Source organism: Cololabis saira, chromosome 2 (genome assembly GCF_033807715.1).
Source record: "Cololabis saira isolate AMF1-May2022 chromosome 2, fColSai1.1, whole genome shotgun sequence".
Lineage (NCBI taxonomy): Eukaryota > Metazoa > Chordata > Actinopteri > Beloniformes > Belonidae > Cololabis > Cololabis saira.
The window spans coordinates 40,686,035-40,698,836 of record NC_084588.1 but is presented as its reverse complement, the minus strand read 5'-3'; the positions used below and the strand labels follow the sequence as shown (position 1 = coordinate 40,698,836).

The following is a 12,802-nucleotide window of genomic DNA, read 5'->3' as shown; positions in this document are numbered from 1 at the left end:
ACCTTTGCCTAGTTATTGTCAATGACTGAAGCACAACCGCTTAACGTTGGTGACAGCGTAGTCGTGACTGTACAGAGAGGTTGCTGCATTTGCAGCATCACTAATTTTCAAGAAAAAGTTACAGAGGAAGTTGCGAGGAAAATACAATCCATGCAGCAATAGCGCTAATCCGACCAAACAGACAAGTTCTGTTAGAGATAAACAAAGAAATGTGACTCACGCTTTGGTAACTACTGTTCATATTAGTTCATAGTATTTGACCGCCTGAGTGTGTCTGGAAGAACATGCTTTTTTTTTATATATATATATTTTTGCGACGGAACAAATTTATCATCACAAAATTATAAACATACATGATGTTCACTGTCCTCTTTTAAATAAAAACATACAAAAATACAAAAAACAAACATGTGCCTTACATCTAATATACATTTGACCCTTAAATTGACCAATAACTTCTATTACCTCAAGTGCCACATAATTAATCAGACATCCCCTCTATTAAGATATCCTCTCTCCCCATTACTCTGTAAGTGACCCGTTCAAACGTAGCCATTCTACACATTAGTTCACTCCATTCCTTAAAACTACACATAGCAGATGACTTCCAGTGTCTCAAGATTATTCTACATCCAGTTGTAGTTGCCAAACGTACCCATAATCTCTGTCTTCCAGTCACAGTGATATTGTCTGGCAACAAACCCAAAATACACAGAGCTGGGGACTTAATTAGATGTAATGGAAGAACACACTTAATGTAAATGTTCTTTTTTTTTATTTTTTACCTTGTCTGCACACATATTAATGATTGATACCATGCCGGTAAAAATCAAAGGCATATACATGTTCATTATTACTATATTTAATATATATACACATATACATATATATATGCATACATACACATACAAACACAGTGAATTTTTTTTTTTTTTTTTTTGGGGGGGGGGGGGGTATCCACTGCCAATCCAGGAAGCAAGAACACATGGAGGCACACGTCAAGCACTGGAAATCTGCAACAAAAACCACAAACAAGGCACAAAACCGACATGGAGCCGACCAAAACACGAGCAACAATCGACCCAAATCTCGAGATCTGATCACAGTCTTAATGTAAATGTTCAAAACTATTGGTAGTTGAAATGTGGGTCTGCATGGTGGCGCTAGAGCCAAATCAGAAACCAGTCTCCCCAGTGTCATGGCGGACACTTTCACAGCCTGGGAACGCAGACTGGGGGCTTGCAGATGGCAAAATGAAGTCTGCATTTGTCATGTAGTCATAAATCTGAAAACGCAGGCAGTTGCTGAGGGCGCTGGGAGCCCATGCATGGTGCCAACTGCCAGCCAGAGATGCCGGCACCCTGGTGCCATCGATGAGATAGTGGACCTTTCACCCTCTCTATCCTGCTCCGTTGCACACTTTTGGAGTGCGGTTGTTGAACATCAGGCCTGGAGACGTCCAAGTGTCGTCTAATACGGACGATCATCTAGCTAATATTCCTGCTTTCTGTCTTGTGTGGCCTATTTGTAGATTTGTATAGCGTTTTGTACTCGAGACATGGATTTACTTCACGCGTGTATTTCTTTAATCTAATCTTTGTTGTAACTAGATGCATATTTTCGCCACCATTCATTGCAGAAAGGATAAGTAAACATATTTTATGTATGCAGCTGCTGTTATTTCCCCATCTTTGTCAGCGCGTTTGAATCTTTCAACAGTTCCGCCGTGTTAAATGTGAAGTGGCAACACCCTAAAGGGCATGCCTTGCCAGCGGGGTTTTCGCTAAAAATCAGAGTCAACTGCATGCACATTTTAGATCAGACTTTGTACACCAAAGCAACCTTTTACAGAGCGCCATCTGAAAGTAACATGAAATTTTCCCCTGATCAGACAACATGCATGCCTCACACAAAGAGCAGCACCCAGCGAGCGCACGCTGAGAGACAACATAAAAGAACATGAAAGACATCAAGGCGCACATTGATTGTCCCTGTTCGCTCCAGCCCAGGCCTCTCTCCCCAGCAGGCAGGCAGGCAGGCACGCAGGCTGGTGGGTAGGCATTCCCTCTGCTGTGGCCAGGATTGATAGGCACGTGTGTGTGCCTGTGTGTGTGTTTGTGTGCGTGTGTGTACAATGTGTTTGCATGTTGGAGGGAGTGCTGGCACCCTCTGTGCCATGGCCCCAGGCCCTCACACCTCTGCCCAATAGAAAGGGCAGCTCCTAGCGATGCTGGGCTCCCCCTCAGCCCTGCAGCGAGACATGACATTACCTTTGGCAGTCCCCCCCCTCCACACACACACACACACACTCTCATACATCAGAAACTGCAAAAATCCCAACAGAACCACGTGAAAGTGCACAAACACACACTAACACGATATTTGAGAGAAGGTCTGTTCATGACAAACTGTGTTGTTCTGTTCTGCTCACAAACTACGACAGGGTACGTTAGCTCTGGTTCTTTGTTAAAATGTGATCTTACTTCTGCTTTGCTGATTTTATTACCACCAGGTGGAGGTGACGGCTTTGGCTGTTAAGGTGTCAATACCAAACAAACAAAGACACTCATGTAAAATGTCAAATCCGGGGTCCCTGTGTGCCGGTAGATCATCATTTTATTGATATACTTGGAAAATGCAATATTTATGAGTTAAGAAGTAAAGCAAATAATCTTAACTAAAGATATTATAAACAAGATTATCATTAGGCCACTTTATTGTTCTATTTGGATTAGGGCTGTTCAATTAATCGATTTTAAATCGTAATCGCGATTATGTAATTAGAACGATGTTAAAACATGAAAATCGTAAAATCGATTTTTCGCTTTTTTTTTTTATTTATTTATTTTTTTACCTTGTCTGCACACATATTAATGATTGATGGAAATACCTCTCAATACCTGCGACAAGTGCCCCATTACACACCTCTACCTCCTTCATGGGTTGCATTATTATTTAGCATGCCCAGTTTAGTTTAATTAGAAAATGTCTTGTTTTATTTAATTGGAAATATAACTTACTGTATGTTTGCAAGTGCTGATTTGCTGATTTTTTTTTTCAGAGATAAAACTTTATATTTTATTATATTTTTTAAAACTTTTTTCAACTTATTTTACAGAGTTTTGCACTTTATTCATTCATTTTTGGTTTAATAAGAGCAAAGTTTGCACTTAAAGCCCAATGGGGCAAATGTTCAATAAAAAAACAGCATATTTGAAATAATTTCTTTGCCTTTTGTCAATTCACAAAATAATCGTAATTGTAATCGAAAATCGGATTTTGAGAGAAAAAAATCGAGATTTTATTTTTGGGCAAAATCGAACAGCCCTAATTTGGATCTTGGGCATGATTCTTGCACGCGTCATCAGGATGTCAATTATAACATAGCAGGTAATTTTTCTGATCTTTGTGTCGTCTGTTCACTAGATGCAACAACAAGAACTGGCCCAGATGAGGCAGCGAGACGCCAACCTCACAGCACTAGCTGCCATCGGACCCCGGAAAAAACGTAAAGTGGACTCACCGGGGGCGACGCCATCAGGAACCGAGGTAACAGCCGCAGAGACACCATGGTTTCCTTCTTCTTAAAGTTCTTTATCAGGCGCTGTTGTTGGTTTTCTTTTTTGAATCTGACCCATTAGTTTCACTAATATCTGCATCAACATTCTCTTAAGGAAAAAGACGGGCCATCCATTTGGATTTCACAGATTATTTTCTTCAGCATCTCATGAAGTAGAAGTCGAGCACAGCAGGACGATTGTGTGATAATGACCTCATTGGTGTATCTAATAACACATTTGCAACTAAAGGCACGATAGCTTTGCCTTCTGCAAAGTGTTACAAGTATTGTAAGTATATTTGTGAGTATATAAGCTTTAAAACAAAAGGATCCTTTGTTTGTCGGGCAGCTTTGAGTGAGTCACTGCACTTGCAGAGACTGATGTGGTTTGCAGCACCAGTTGCAGCCCGGTTTGTTGAAGCGCCTGTAAACTTTAATTTTCGATGCTGAATCTGAGCACTTCAAAGTAAAAGCATTTTTCATAAACCGAAGGACCGAAAAGGGAAAGAAAAACACAAAAAGACACTGTCATTGTCACGGCATTTCATGCTGATTTTATGAGGAAAAAATTAATTTGGCAAATTTCATGCTTTCTCAGACGTATCAAAATGTCCAGAATTGCAGCGGCCGTTTGTAGGAAGGTTTCCTCCTTCGTGGCACGGCCCGTGCGCGTACGGTACACGGGGTTCTGTTCAAACACTCCTCTCAGGTGTAATTTAATTTACCCTGGCGAATTGTGCCGCGGGGGTCATATCGTTTTGGATCACCTGTGCATGTCTTCATGTTTGTATTTGGCTAAGAAGCTACTGAATAGATGCATATTTTCTTCACGCTTGACACTCCGACTCACACTGAATTGATCTGCTCGTGGAGCCGTGAGACACGATGTGCCGTCCTCCAAACCAACTAGTTGCTTGTATTTCTGTTAATGGATGACTGAAGCTGCTTTAATTTGAAATCACCAATTTAAAAACGTGTTCGTATTGTTTTACAGAGGCAGCAGGGAGAATATTTGCTTTGAGAGCACAGTTCTTTACGGGTCTAACCATCAAACATTTGATTTTAGTTCTTATACCTATTTAGCTCCTGATGCCACACTTCCAACAACGGTTGGATATTAACTAAGTTTAACAATATGTGGAAAAGTCCCCCCCCCCACACGGTATAAGTCAGCAAATGTGAAATAGATGAAAGGAAATATCTGTGTTACAAGAAGCACGGTAGCATGCTTCCATGTGACTTGCTCAGTCTGCTTTTAATTAAGCTGTAGTTACAAAGAACCGTCTCTTGTTTGAGGTTCCATGAGCAACGGCTGAAGTATCACATTTCTCCAGCACACGGTTATCCATGAAGTCATGCACAGTTGCTGTAGCAAGTCACATTTTCCTCCGGGCACCAGAGGAAACATTTAAATTCCACATATTCCTCTTTAAATATGATGAGTCTAAAATAAGCCTGAATTTTGAATGTCAATTGGTCATTTTAATAACCTGCTTATCGAGTTGCATCTTCACATCCTTGGCTTAGCAGCAGCGTGCTGCAGAGGAGCATAGTAATGCACCCGGTAAAAAAGCATAAATAACAAAATAAAAGCATTACTTCTGGTCCTTGAATACAGTGCCAACCTCTTTCAGAATGTTTTACCCTGATGGGTATTAGCCTGCGACCTTCTGCTGCATAAAGAAAAAGCTTCTTTCTTAAACTGGTTCCCGAAATATTGTTACACAACATAAACATAAATAAACATTATGCATATGTTTTTACTCTATATTTTCTGCTCTTTTTTTTGTCCTTTTTTTTAATGTCCTCTATGTGTTTTATTAGAAGGCATAATGAAATGAAGTGAAGTCATCGTGCGCCCCTCCTCTGGAGTTATTGCAGAGGGGGCGGAGGAGGAATCTTAACTTATTTTCACTTCGTTTTCACCTCCTCACATTTCTTCATTTCACATGGGCTGGAAGCCCTCGCGGCGTTCTCTTTCCCTTCTCCAGAGCAAAGTGAATGTGACTTTTCTAAGGGGGTCACAGGATGCCTGGAGGCCTGTGGGTGTTACTGGACTGTTGCCTGCTCTCAGCTTCACTGAGGGGCTTGTCATAGATTTCATCTCCACAGAAATGAGCCGGGGGCCCTGGCCAGGAGCACAAGCAGCCAACGTTATGAAGGGCCCACGCTGATTATTTCCCTCTGACATCGCATCCTGAGCTTTACGCATTAATCCCAGACAAAGGCAGCCCTTCAGTGCTTTGCCAGAGCTCAAATTAGGAGCCGGATAATGGCCTTGTTGAGATCCTGTTCTGTTCACTGAGAGGCAGAGCTCCTGTTGAAATCTTCTTCACTCTTTCTTTTTTTTTTTTGTGTGTTTTTTTTTTTTGCCGAGTCACACCGCTTCTTTACTTGTTTGCACAGTGAGGGAATTCAGGTGACACAGTTTTGTTCTGTTCCCCCCCTCTCTGCCCAATCCCCCCCCTCCTTTACCCGGCTTTAATTTGATGGCGGCTCTGCAGGACTTGGGTCTGTGCCTGGATGTGGATGGCCACGGGCTGTGAAAGTGATAGCCAGTCAAGACTGGAGAGTCCGTCTCTAGCCAGATCTAGTCTGCAGGAGGTAACAAAAGACGTCTTACAGGGCTCCGCGGGGCAGATTAGTCCCAAAAAGCCACTGGCTGGGTCTGCTGGTAGGCTGGCTGGAGAGGGTCTGCTGTTGCCCCGGTGGTGGGTTACTGCATACGGCCCCCCCGGAAACACACACACCGCAACGCCGCCTAAAGCTCAGTGGTCCTACAGCTAAAACCCTCACCTACCACACACAAGCCTTTCAAAAACGACATCTTCTCTTCTCTAGTTTTATATTTTCATTCTGGGATGAAGATCTCGAGAGTCGCTCTGAATGATTCACAGTTAAAAATAAAATCTTTATTTAACTCATAACGCCTCGGTCGAGCCTCCGGCTGAAACAGGCAATATATGATTAGCTCTGGGCTATTTAAAGCCCTCCTCCCTCCTCCTCTGATTGGTCAACTTCCGGGAGCCTGCAAAGATGGAGCACCCAGAGCTCGCCAGCTCTACATCACCCAGTCGAGGAGGAAGTCCTGAAGACTTTCAGGACTCAAGTTTAACAGATTTGAAAGTGATTTAAACATTAAAGATTAAATTATATTAGTGTGCGGACCGCTGGAGCACAGGAAATGTGTTTAAGGCCCTGATTGACAGTTTTAAAGAGGTGGACTCTCTTGGTTTTGCTGGAGATCCTCCTCAGAATAATAAAAGAGTGAATCCTCAGTATTAAAAATGTATCTGTAATTGCTCAATATCCCATTTCTGTTGTTCTTTGTTTATTGTTTTATAATGGACTTGTCCAATACGACGCTAATGGTTTGATTTGGTTTGGACGAACTGTATCCAGCACCAGTCGAGCCACTGGGACAGCGCTAACTTATTCCTACTCCCTTACTTGAACTTTTCATCCATTAGGGAAAAAAAAAAGGGATCATCATTAATTCTTTTATGTGATTTGCGGCTGGCACTGACCCGTAAATGAAGTTTTTACAGCTACTCGTTTAAATTGTGTGCCATGTTTGGTTTGAAGTTCCTCTTCAGCCATAACAACATTTATAAACTGTCCATCGAGCTCTTATCTATATCCACTTCTTTCTATTTAAGTTCATGGGGATTTGTAAGAGGTGGACAGAGTACTTGACCCCAGTACTTGAGTAAGAGTACAAATACTACTGGTCAAAATTTACTCCGTTACAAGTAAAAGTAGCTCAGTCAAAATATTACTCGAGTAAGAGTAGAAAAGTACTTGCTTTTAAAGGTACTTAAGTATCCAAAAGTAAATGCTTTTAAATTTACTTTAAGTAAGAGTAAGAGTAAATTTCTTATTTTCCACATCAGTAAATTACTATACTTTTTCTAAATTAATTGTTGCAGGCTACTTTGGGGGTATCGTTTTGAGGAGGCTTGACGTATTTCCGCTTTACGTACATCCCAGTGGAGAGCGTGCACTGTGATAGGTCTCCTCCTTTGACAAAAACAGCTTGTGTCCAATAGGATTTTAGGGGAGAAGAAAAAAGAGCAGACCTGAAAGTAACGAGTACTTTTCAGCCTTCCTAGAAATTTACTCGAGTAAAAGTAAAAATATTTTTTCTTGGAAATGTATTCAAGTAAGAGTAATAAGTACCAAAGAAATCTAATACTCAAGTAAAGTACAAATCCTCTGGATATGTACTTAAGTACAGTACTCAAGTAAATTTACTCCGTTACTGTCCACCACTGAGTGGATGTTAAAAAAAACAAACAAAGATGGATGTGCTCAGTGAGTCTAGAAGAGCAGAGAGACTGTCAGATTTAGTCATGGCCACGAGGATTTCTCAATCAAACCTATTATATTTGGTCCTTTCACACATTTAACATGATGTGAAGACTTTACAGTTTCATTTCCCATCATTGATTTTTGAACGTACCTGTTATTTTGGCAGATCTTGTCTGAATTGCACAGCTGCTGTTTTGTTAGCGTACGAGACGCAGATGGAGACTCCTCTGCACACACAAGGTTAGCAATAAAGGCTCTGAGATGTAAAGTCTACCTTGATGCACATTGTCCTGCAGTGTTTAACATGCCCATGAAACATCTTTGACACATTAATGAACTCCGAGTTATCATCCGAGCACTTAGGCCACTTATCACATCAGAGGCACAGCTTTGTTTGTTGATGTAAAAGCGACAACAAGCAGCCAGGTTTCCGCCGTTTATCCAGCCGCACCGACTTTCTCCTATCTGTCTCGGCCAGGCGCAGCGTTAGGGACAAAGCTAGGTGAGCGATTTAATCGTGAGCGTGAGTCTATTTTTCCATTTGAATTCATTTCACCTTCTTTCTTTGAGGCTGTAGATCAGAAAGAAGGAGTGAGGCAATAGAGTGAGAGGCATGGGGAGAGATGGGGGGAAAAGCACAAGGAAAACTGATGCCCTTTCCTCCAGCTAAATTAACAGGAATCACGTGGAAAACAATCTGAGTCTCCAATGAAGGAGGGGGAAGGGGGAGGGAGGGGGGGGGGGGGGACCATTAAAATTAGCCCCGAGCTATGGACTGCACCCAATATCACTAAAGCTGCACTCACTACAGATGTGGAGGCTGGCTTACAGGCAAACTATGCTCTGTTCTATAGCTACAATTAAAATCAACCTCGCTGCCAAAAAATAGGAGGGGGAAAGAGGGGGTAGAAAGGCAGACATAGAACATCAAAGACAGATTGAAATGTGTAGTCAGTAATAAGAGTGGTCTCTAAGCCCTGAGGTTCTCCACGGTCCCCTTGTTAATGAGAAATTTTGACCTCTGGTTTGTAAGTTAAACTTGTAATCTCGGTTAATGAAGTAAATCAATCCCAACTCGGGAGTGTTCAGTGTCTCTCCCTTCGCCTTTTACCCGCCAACCTCCCCTCTGTCCTTCGGTCTTGTGCTTTTCTCCTTCGCCCACCCCTCCTCTTTCTGCTGTCCCTCCCTATGTGCCGCCGCCGCCTGGGAGTAAAATGGCCAGGTCTTCAACCAGACAAACAGGAAGCTCTCAGAGTAAGAGGGTTCCGGTGCTGGAGGGGGTTGCAGGGACTCAGAGGACTCGGACCAACCAGGCTGTTTGGTTAAGGAGGAGATAGGCCAACTGCGAGCTGGTAGAAGGGACAGCATGGGGGAAAACGCTAGCTCCGCCCCCTCATCTCTTTCTCCTTTTCATATTTTTTGCCTTTTTTCTGCCGAGTCGATCCAGGTTAGGATTCAGTTTGAAAGTCCTGCGTGTTTGCTGGTTGGTCGATTAGATGCATTGCTGAGCTCACCCAACGTTAACACCCCCTGGTGTGCCTTATTTTGTACTTATACCACCAGTACTCGAGTTGTAAAAGAAAATCAGGGGGGATGGTGGATTTTATCATATGGGGACAGATAATTTGTGCTGATTACAAATAATATATTACAAATAATATAATATATTACAAATAATAGCCCCCAATTCTGCAGCCTTCTGTAAGCTTTAAATATCCACTGGGCTTACATCAAATACATCAAAACACAAAAATAAAAAACAGTTTTCTGAACTTATCAATATACCTCTGTCCTTCACAGGATAAATAAAATGGATCACTGCAAAAACTCAAAATCTTAACAAGAATTTTTGTCTTATTTCTAGTTAAAATGTCTCATTTTAGTAAAAAAAAATCTCATTACACTTAAAACAAGACTCATCACTGGAAAAAACAACAATTTTCACCTGTTTCAAGTAGATTTTTACTTAAAATAAGTAGAAAAATCTGCATGTGGAACAAGATTTTATTGCTTGTAATGAGAAGATAAATCTTGTCCCATTGGCAGATTTTTTCTACTTATTTCAAGTGAAAATTTACTTGAAACAGGTGAAAATTGTCAAATAAGTTATTTTTCTGGTGTTATTTTTCTGGTGATGACTCTAAATGTTAAAATAGCAGTAAAACCACATTCATTGATGAAATGACATAAGGGATGGAAATGGGGGATGGCAGTTTTACAGGGGGATGATTTGGACCGTTTTTATTTCATCCCCCCTCAACTCGAGTACTGTATACCACACACAGTGGACATCTTTGATGGAAACGATGGCTAACTAAACCTTCTTTCTTTAGTTTTGCTGTTAACCAAATGGAGGCTTTTCCTCTTTTTTTTTTAAATCCACTGGGTGCATTGACTTTAACAGCCAGTTAGATACAGAGTTTACTCATTTATTTTGTCATAAAGGTTCATTCCTGATATGATCAGAAGTATAACTTTATCACAACTTAAATCAGAACGTAATGAAGCTCAGGGATTCCCATTCTCCACATTCTCTACATACTCCATAGATATTATTTGGGAGGGCACAGAGTAACTGCTTTTGGTTTCACAACACCAAGAAATCGTAATGTTAGTTTGACTTCACATCTCAAGGCAATTCAGCATTTTCAGTGCGGACACAAAGGAGCCAGGGTTTCGGTTTCCAGAGTGGTTCTAGGGCTTGGTTGGCTGGATGCCATGTGTTTTTAGAGCTATTTAGTTTGTTTCTTACTCAATACAATGTGGAGCACTGTGATACTCACCAGTGGGTTATACACTCTGCACTATAGGTTAAAAAGCGTTTAAAAGCCAACTTTAGCACGAGTGTGAAAGAATAAGTTGTTTTTTTCACTTACATTCCTTTAACAGAACATGAATTTGCACATGAACACAATTAGGGCACTATCTAAAGTTATTATTTTGTTTTATCTTATTTTACTCATTATTATTTTTATGTTTCAACAAATGCAGGTCTCAGTTTTAATTGCAGTCGTTCCGTTGCCGGATTGTTCTCCACATGTTGGCGTCCCTGGACAAGACATCGTCCCCAGTATGCTTGTAGATATTTGTTGTAGAGGAAAAAAAAAGGGAAATAAACCGTATATAGTTTCTTTTGCCCCTTGGAAATGAAAGTAAAATCCAAAAGAACAGGAGTAATGTTTTGCCTCTTTTACCATTGGATGTTCAAATCCTGGATAAGTCTCCAGTGTTTTGAAGCTCCGGTGGTCGTAGGCGTTAGCATGTGTGTGTCCCTGCGGCTCAAGGTGCACCGGGCCATTTACCCAAAGGCCCAAAGAAACAAGTATAAGTAATGGATGGATGGAAGTTAGTGCTACAACCTTTCCTAACATTGTTAATTAGCAGAAAATAATATGAGCAAAATCATTAGTTTGCTTTTAATGCTGAAAAATGTAAACATCTGTCATTCCAGGGGTTGCATCCGTCATGTTTCTGGACGACCTTACAGGCCACATTTTCAATTCAGTTCAATTCAATTCACTTCAAATCAATTAAAATTCAAAAATACTTCATTAACCCCCAACGGGAAATTAATTGATTGAGCTAATCAAGGTCTAATCAAGTTCCAAGAGTACGAGGAGGGTAGGAAATAATCAGAATGCATATTCCTTCAACCAAGGGCTTTTAAGTAAAGATTACATGCAGTTGATGCATTTGTAACGTTGCTTTTATGAATAACTTTACATTTCTGCATATGCATTAATATACACAGAACTGTTAGCAGTGTAATCTTGCTATTTAGATAAGAAGTTTCTATATATCCATAATCACGGCAAAGCAGTGATCTCCCTCATTTCTGCCTGCGAAACTTTGCCCTGAAATAATGGTTACATATACAGTTTTGACAACAAAGTTGAGCTCCAGGCATTTAATAGATACTCATCTTAAAGAAATTAATTACCTCCCTTGTTAATCTTGATATAATTAAATTTCTGAAGAAAGAAATTTGCTGCATTTTTTTCCCCTCCTCCGCCTCGCTGTTAAGGAGGCGTACCGGCGGTGCAGGGCTCTCTAGCTAGCCTGCCGGCCAGGGATGTGGGGACAGCCTAACATCCCGGGCCCCGCGCTGAACAAACCCACTCTCCTCATCCCACGCCTTCACGTTCTCACAGGGAGAGGAATAGAAGGCACCTCATCCCTCCGTCCTGGAGGAGATGTCCCCCCCTTGTTCCTGATTGTAATATTGTTATCAAACTACTGGAGAATTCAGACACGCAGGAGCTGCTAATGAAGCTGTCAGGGCGCCTCTGAAACATACATGGCGGAGCCCCGGAGAGACCAGGGAGTTCTTTTAAGGCTCACTTAAGAAACTCCTGTGCCTTTGTGTGACTTACTGTCGTTATTTATAGGACCTCCTGCAATGCTGTTGGATTTAACCCTGATTACCTTGTGCTGCACAGCGCTTGCAACACAGGGAAGCATTTTTGTTTTTGCTGTGTATTTTAAGTTTGTTTTCCTTTGGCTTGGAGTTTTTTTCTGTCAGCTTTATTGTCAGCTGTCAAGGTTTCATCCTGGGGTAAGAAAGGAAGAAAAAAAAAAAGCTGGAACATATCTTTCATTAAATGATGGTAGGGGGGGGGGGGGCAGGAGAGTGCCAAGGAGGGATGGGGGGCAAATGGTAATATGTATGGAGTAGGCAAAACGCTGCAGCTAGATGGCAGAAATGCCAACATAGAGAGGAGTTTGAGTTTTCCACATCTGATTCAGGGGTTTTCATTGTGCAGGTGTTCATCATCACGCGTCCTGAAAGCAAGTCCTCACTGCTGGAAACCAGCGCTGAATAATTGAGCGCTGCCTTTACATTCACTGCATCATAACTGATCCTCGATCTTTGCTTAATATGGGATGTTGTAGCCCTTATCAGTGTGCTTGAGCACATATAGGAGATTTCAA

At 41.4% G+C, this 12,802-nt stretch overlaps 1 protein-coding gene across 2 annotated transcripts in view; it reads left to right on the top strand.

Annotated features, from left to right (window-relative positions):
* Positions 1-12,802, top strand: part of LOC133463827 (transcription initiation factor TFIID subunit 4-like) — a 124,841-nt gene that overhangs the window by 93,202 nt on the left and 18,837 nt on the right. For both annotated transcript variants that reach the window (XM_061745576.1, XM_061745569.1), the window contains one exon: positions 3,427-3,549. In XM_061745576.1, coding sequence (XP_061601560.1) covers positions 3,427-3,549 — 123 coding nt within the window. The remainder of the gene's footprint in view (positions 1-3,426; positions 3,550-12,802) is intronic.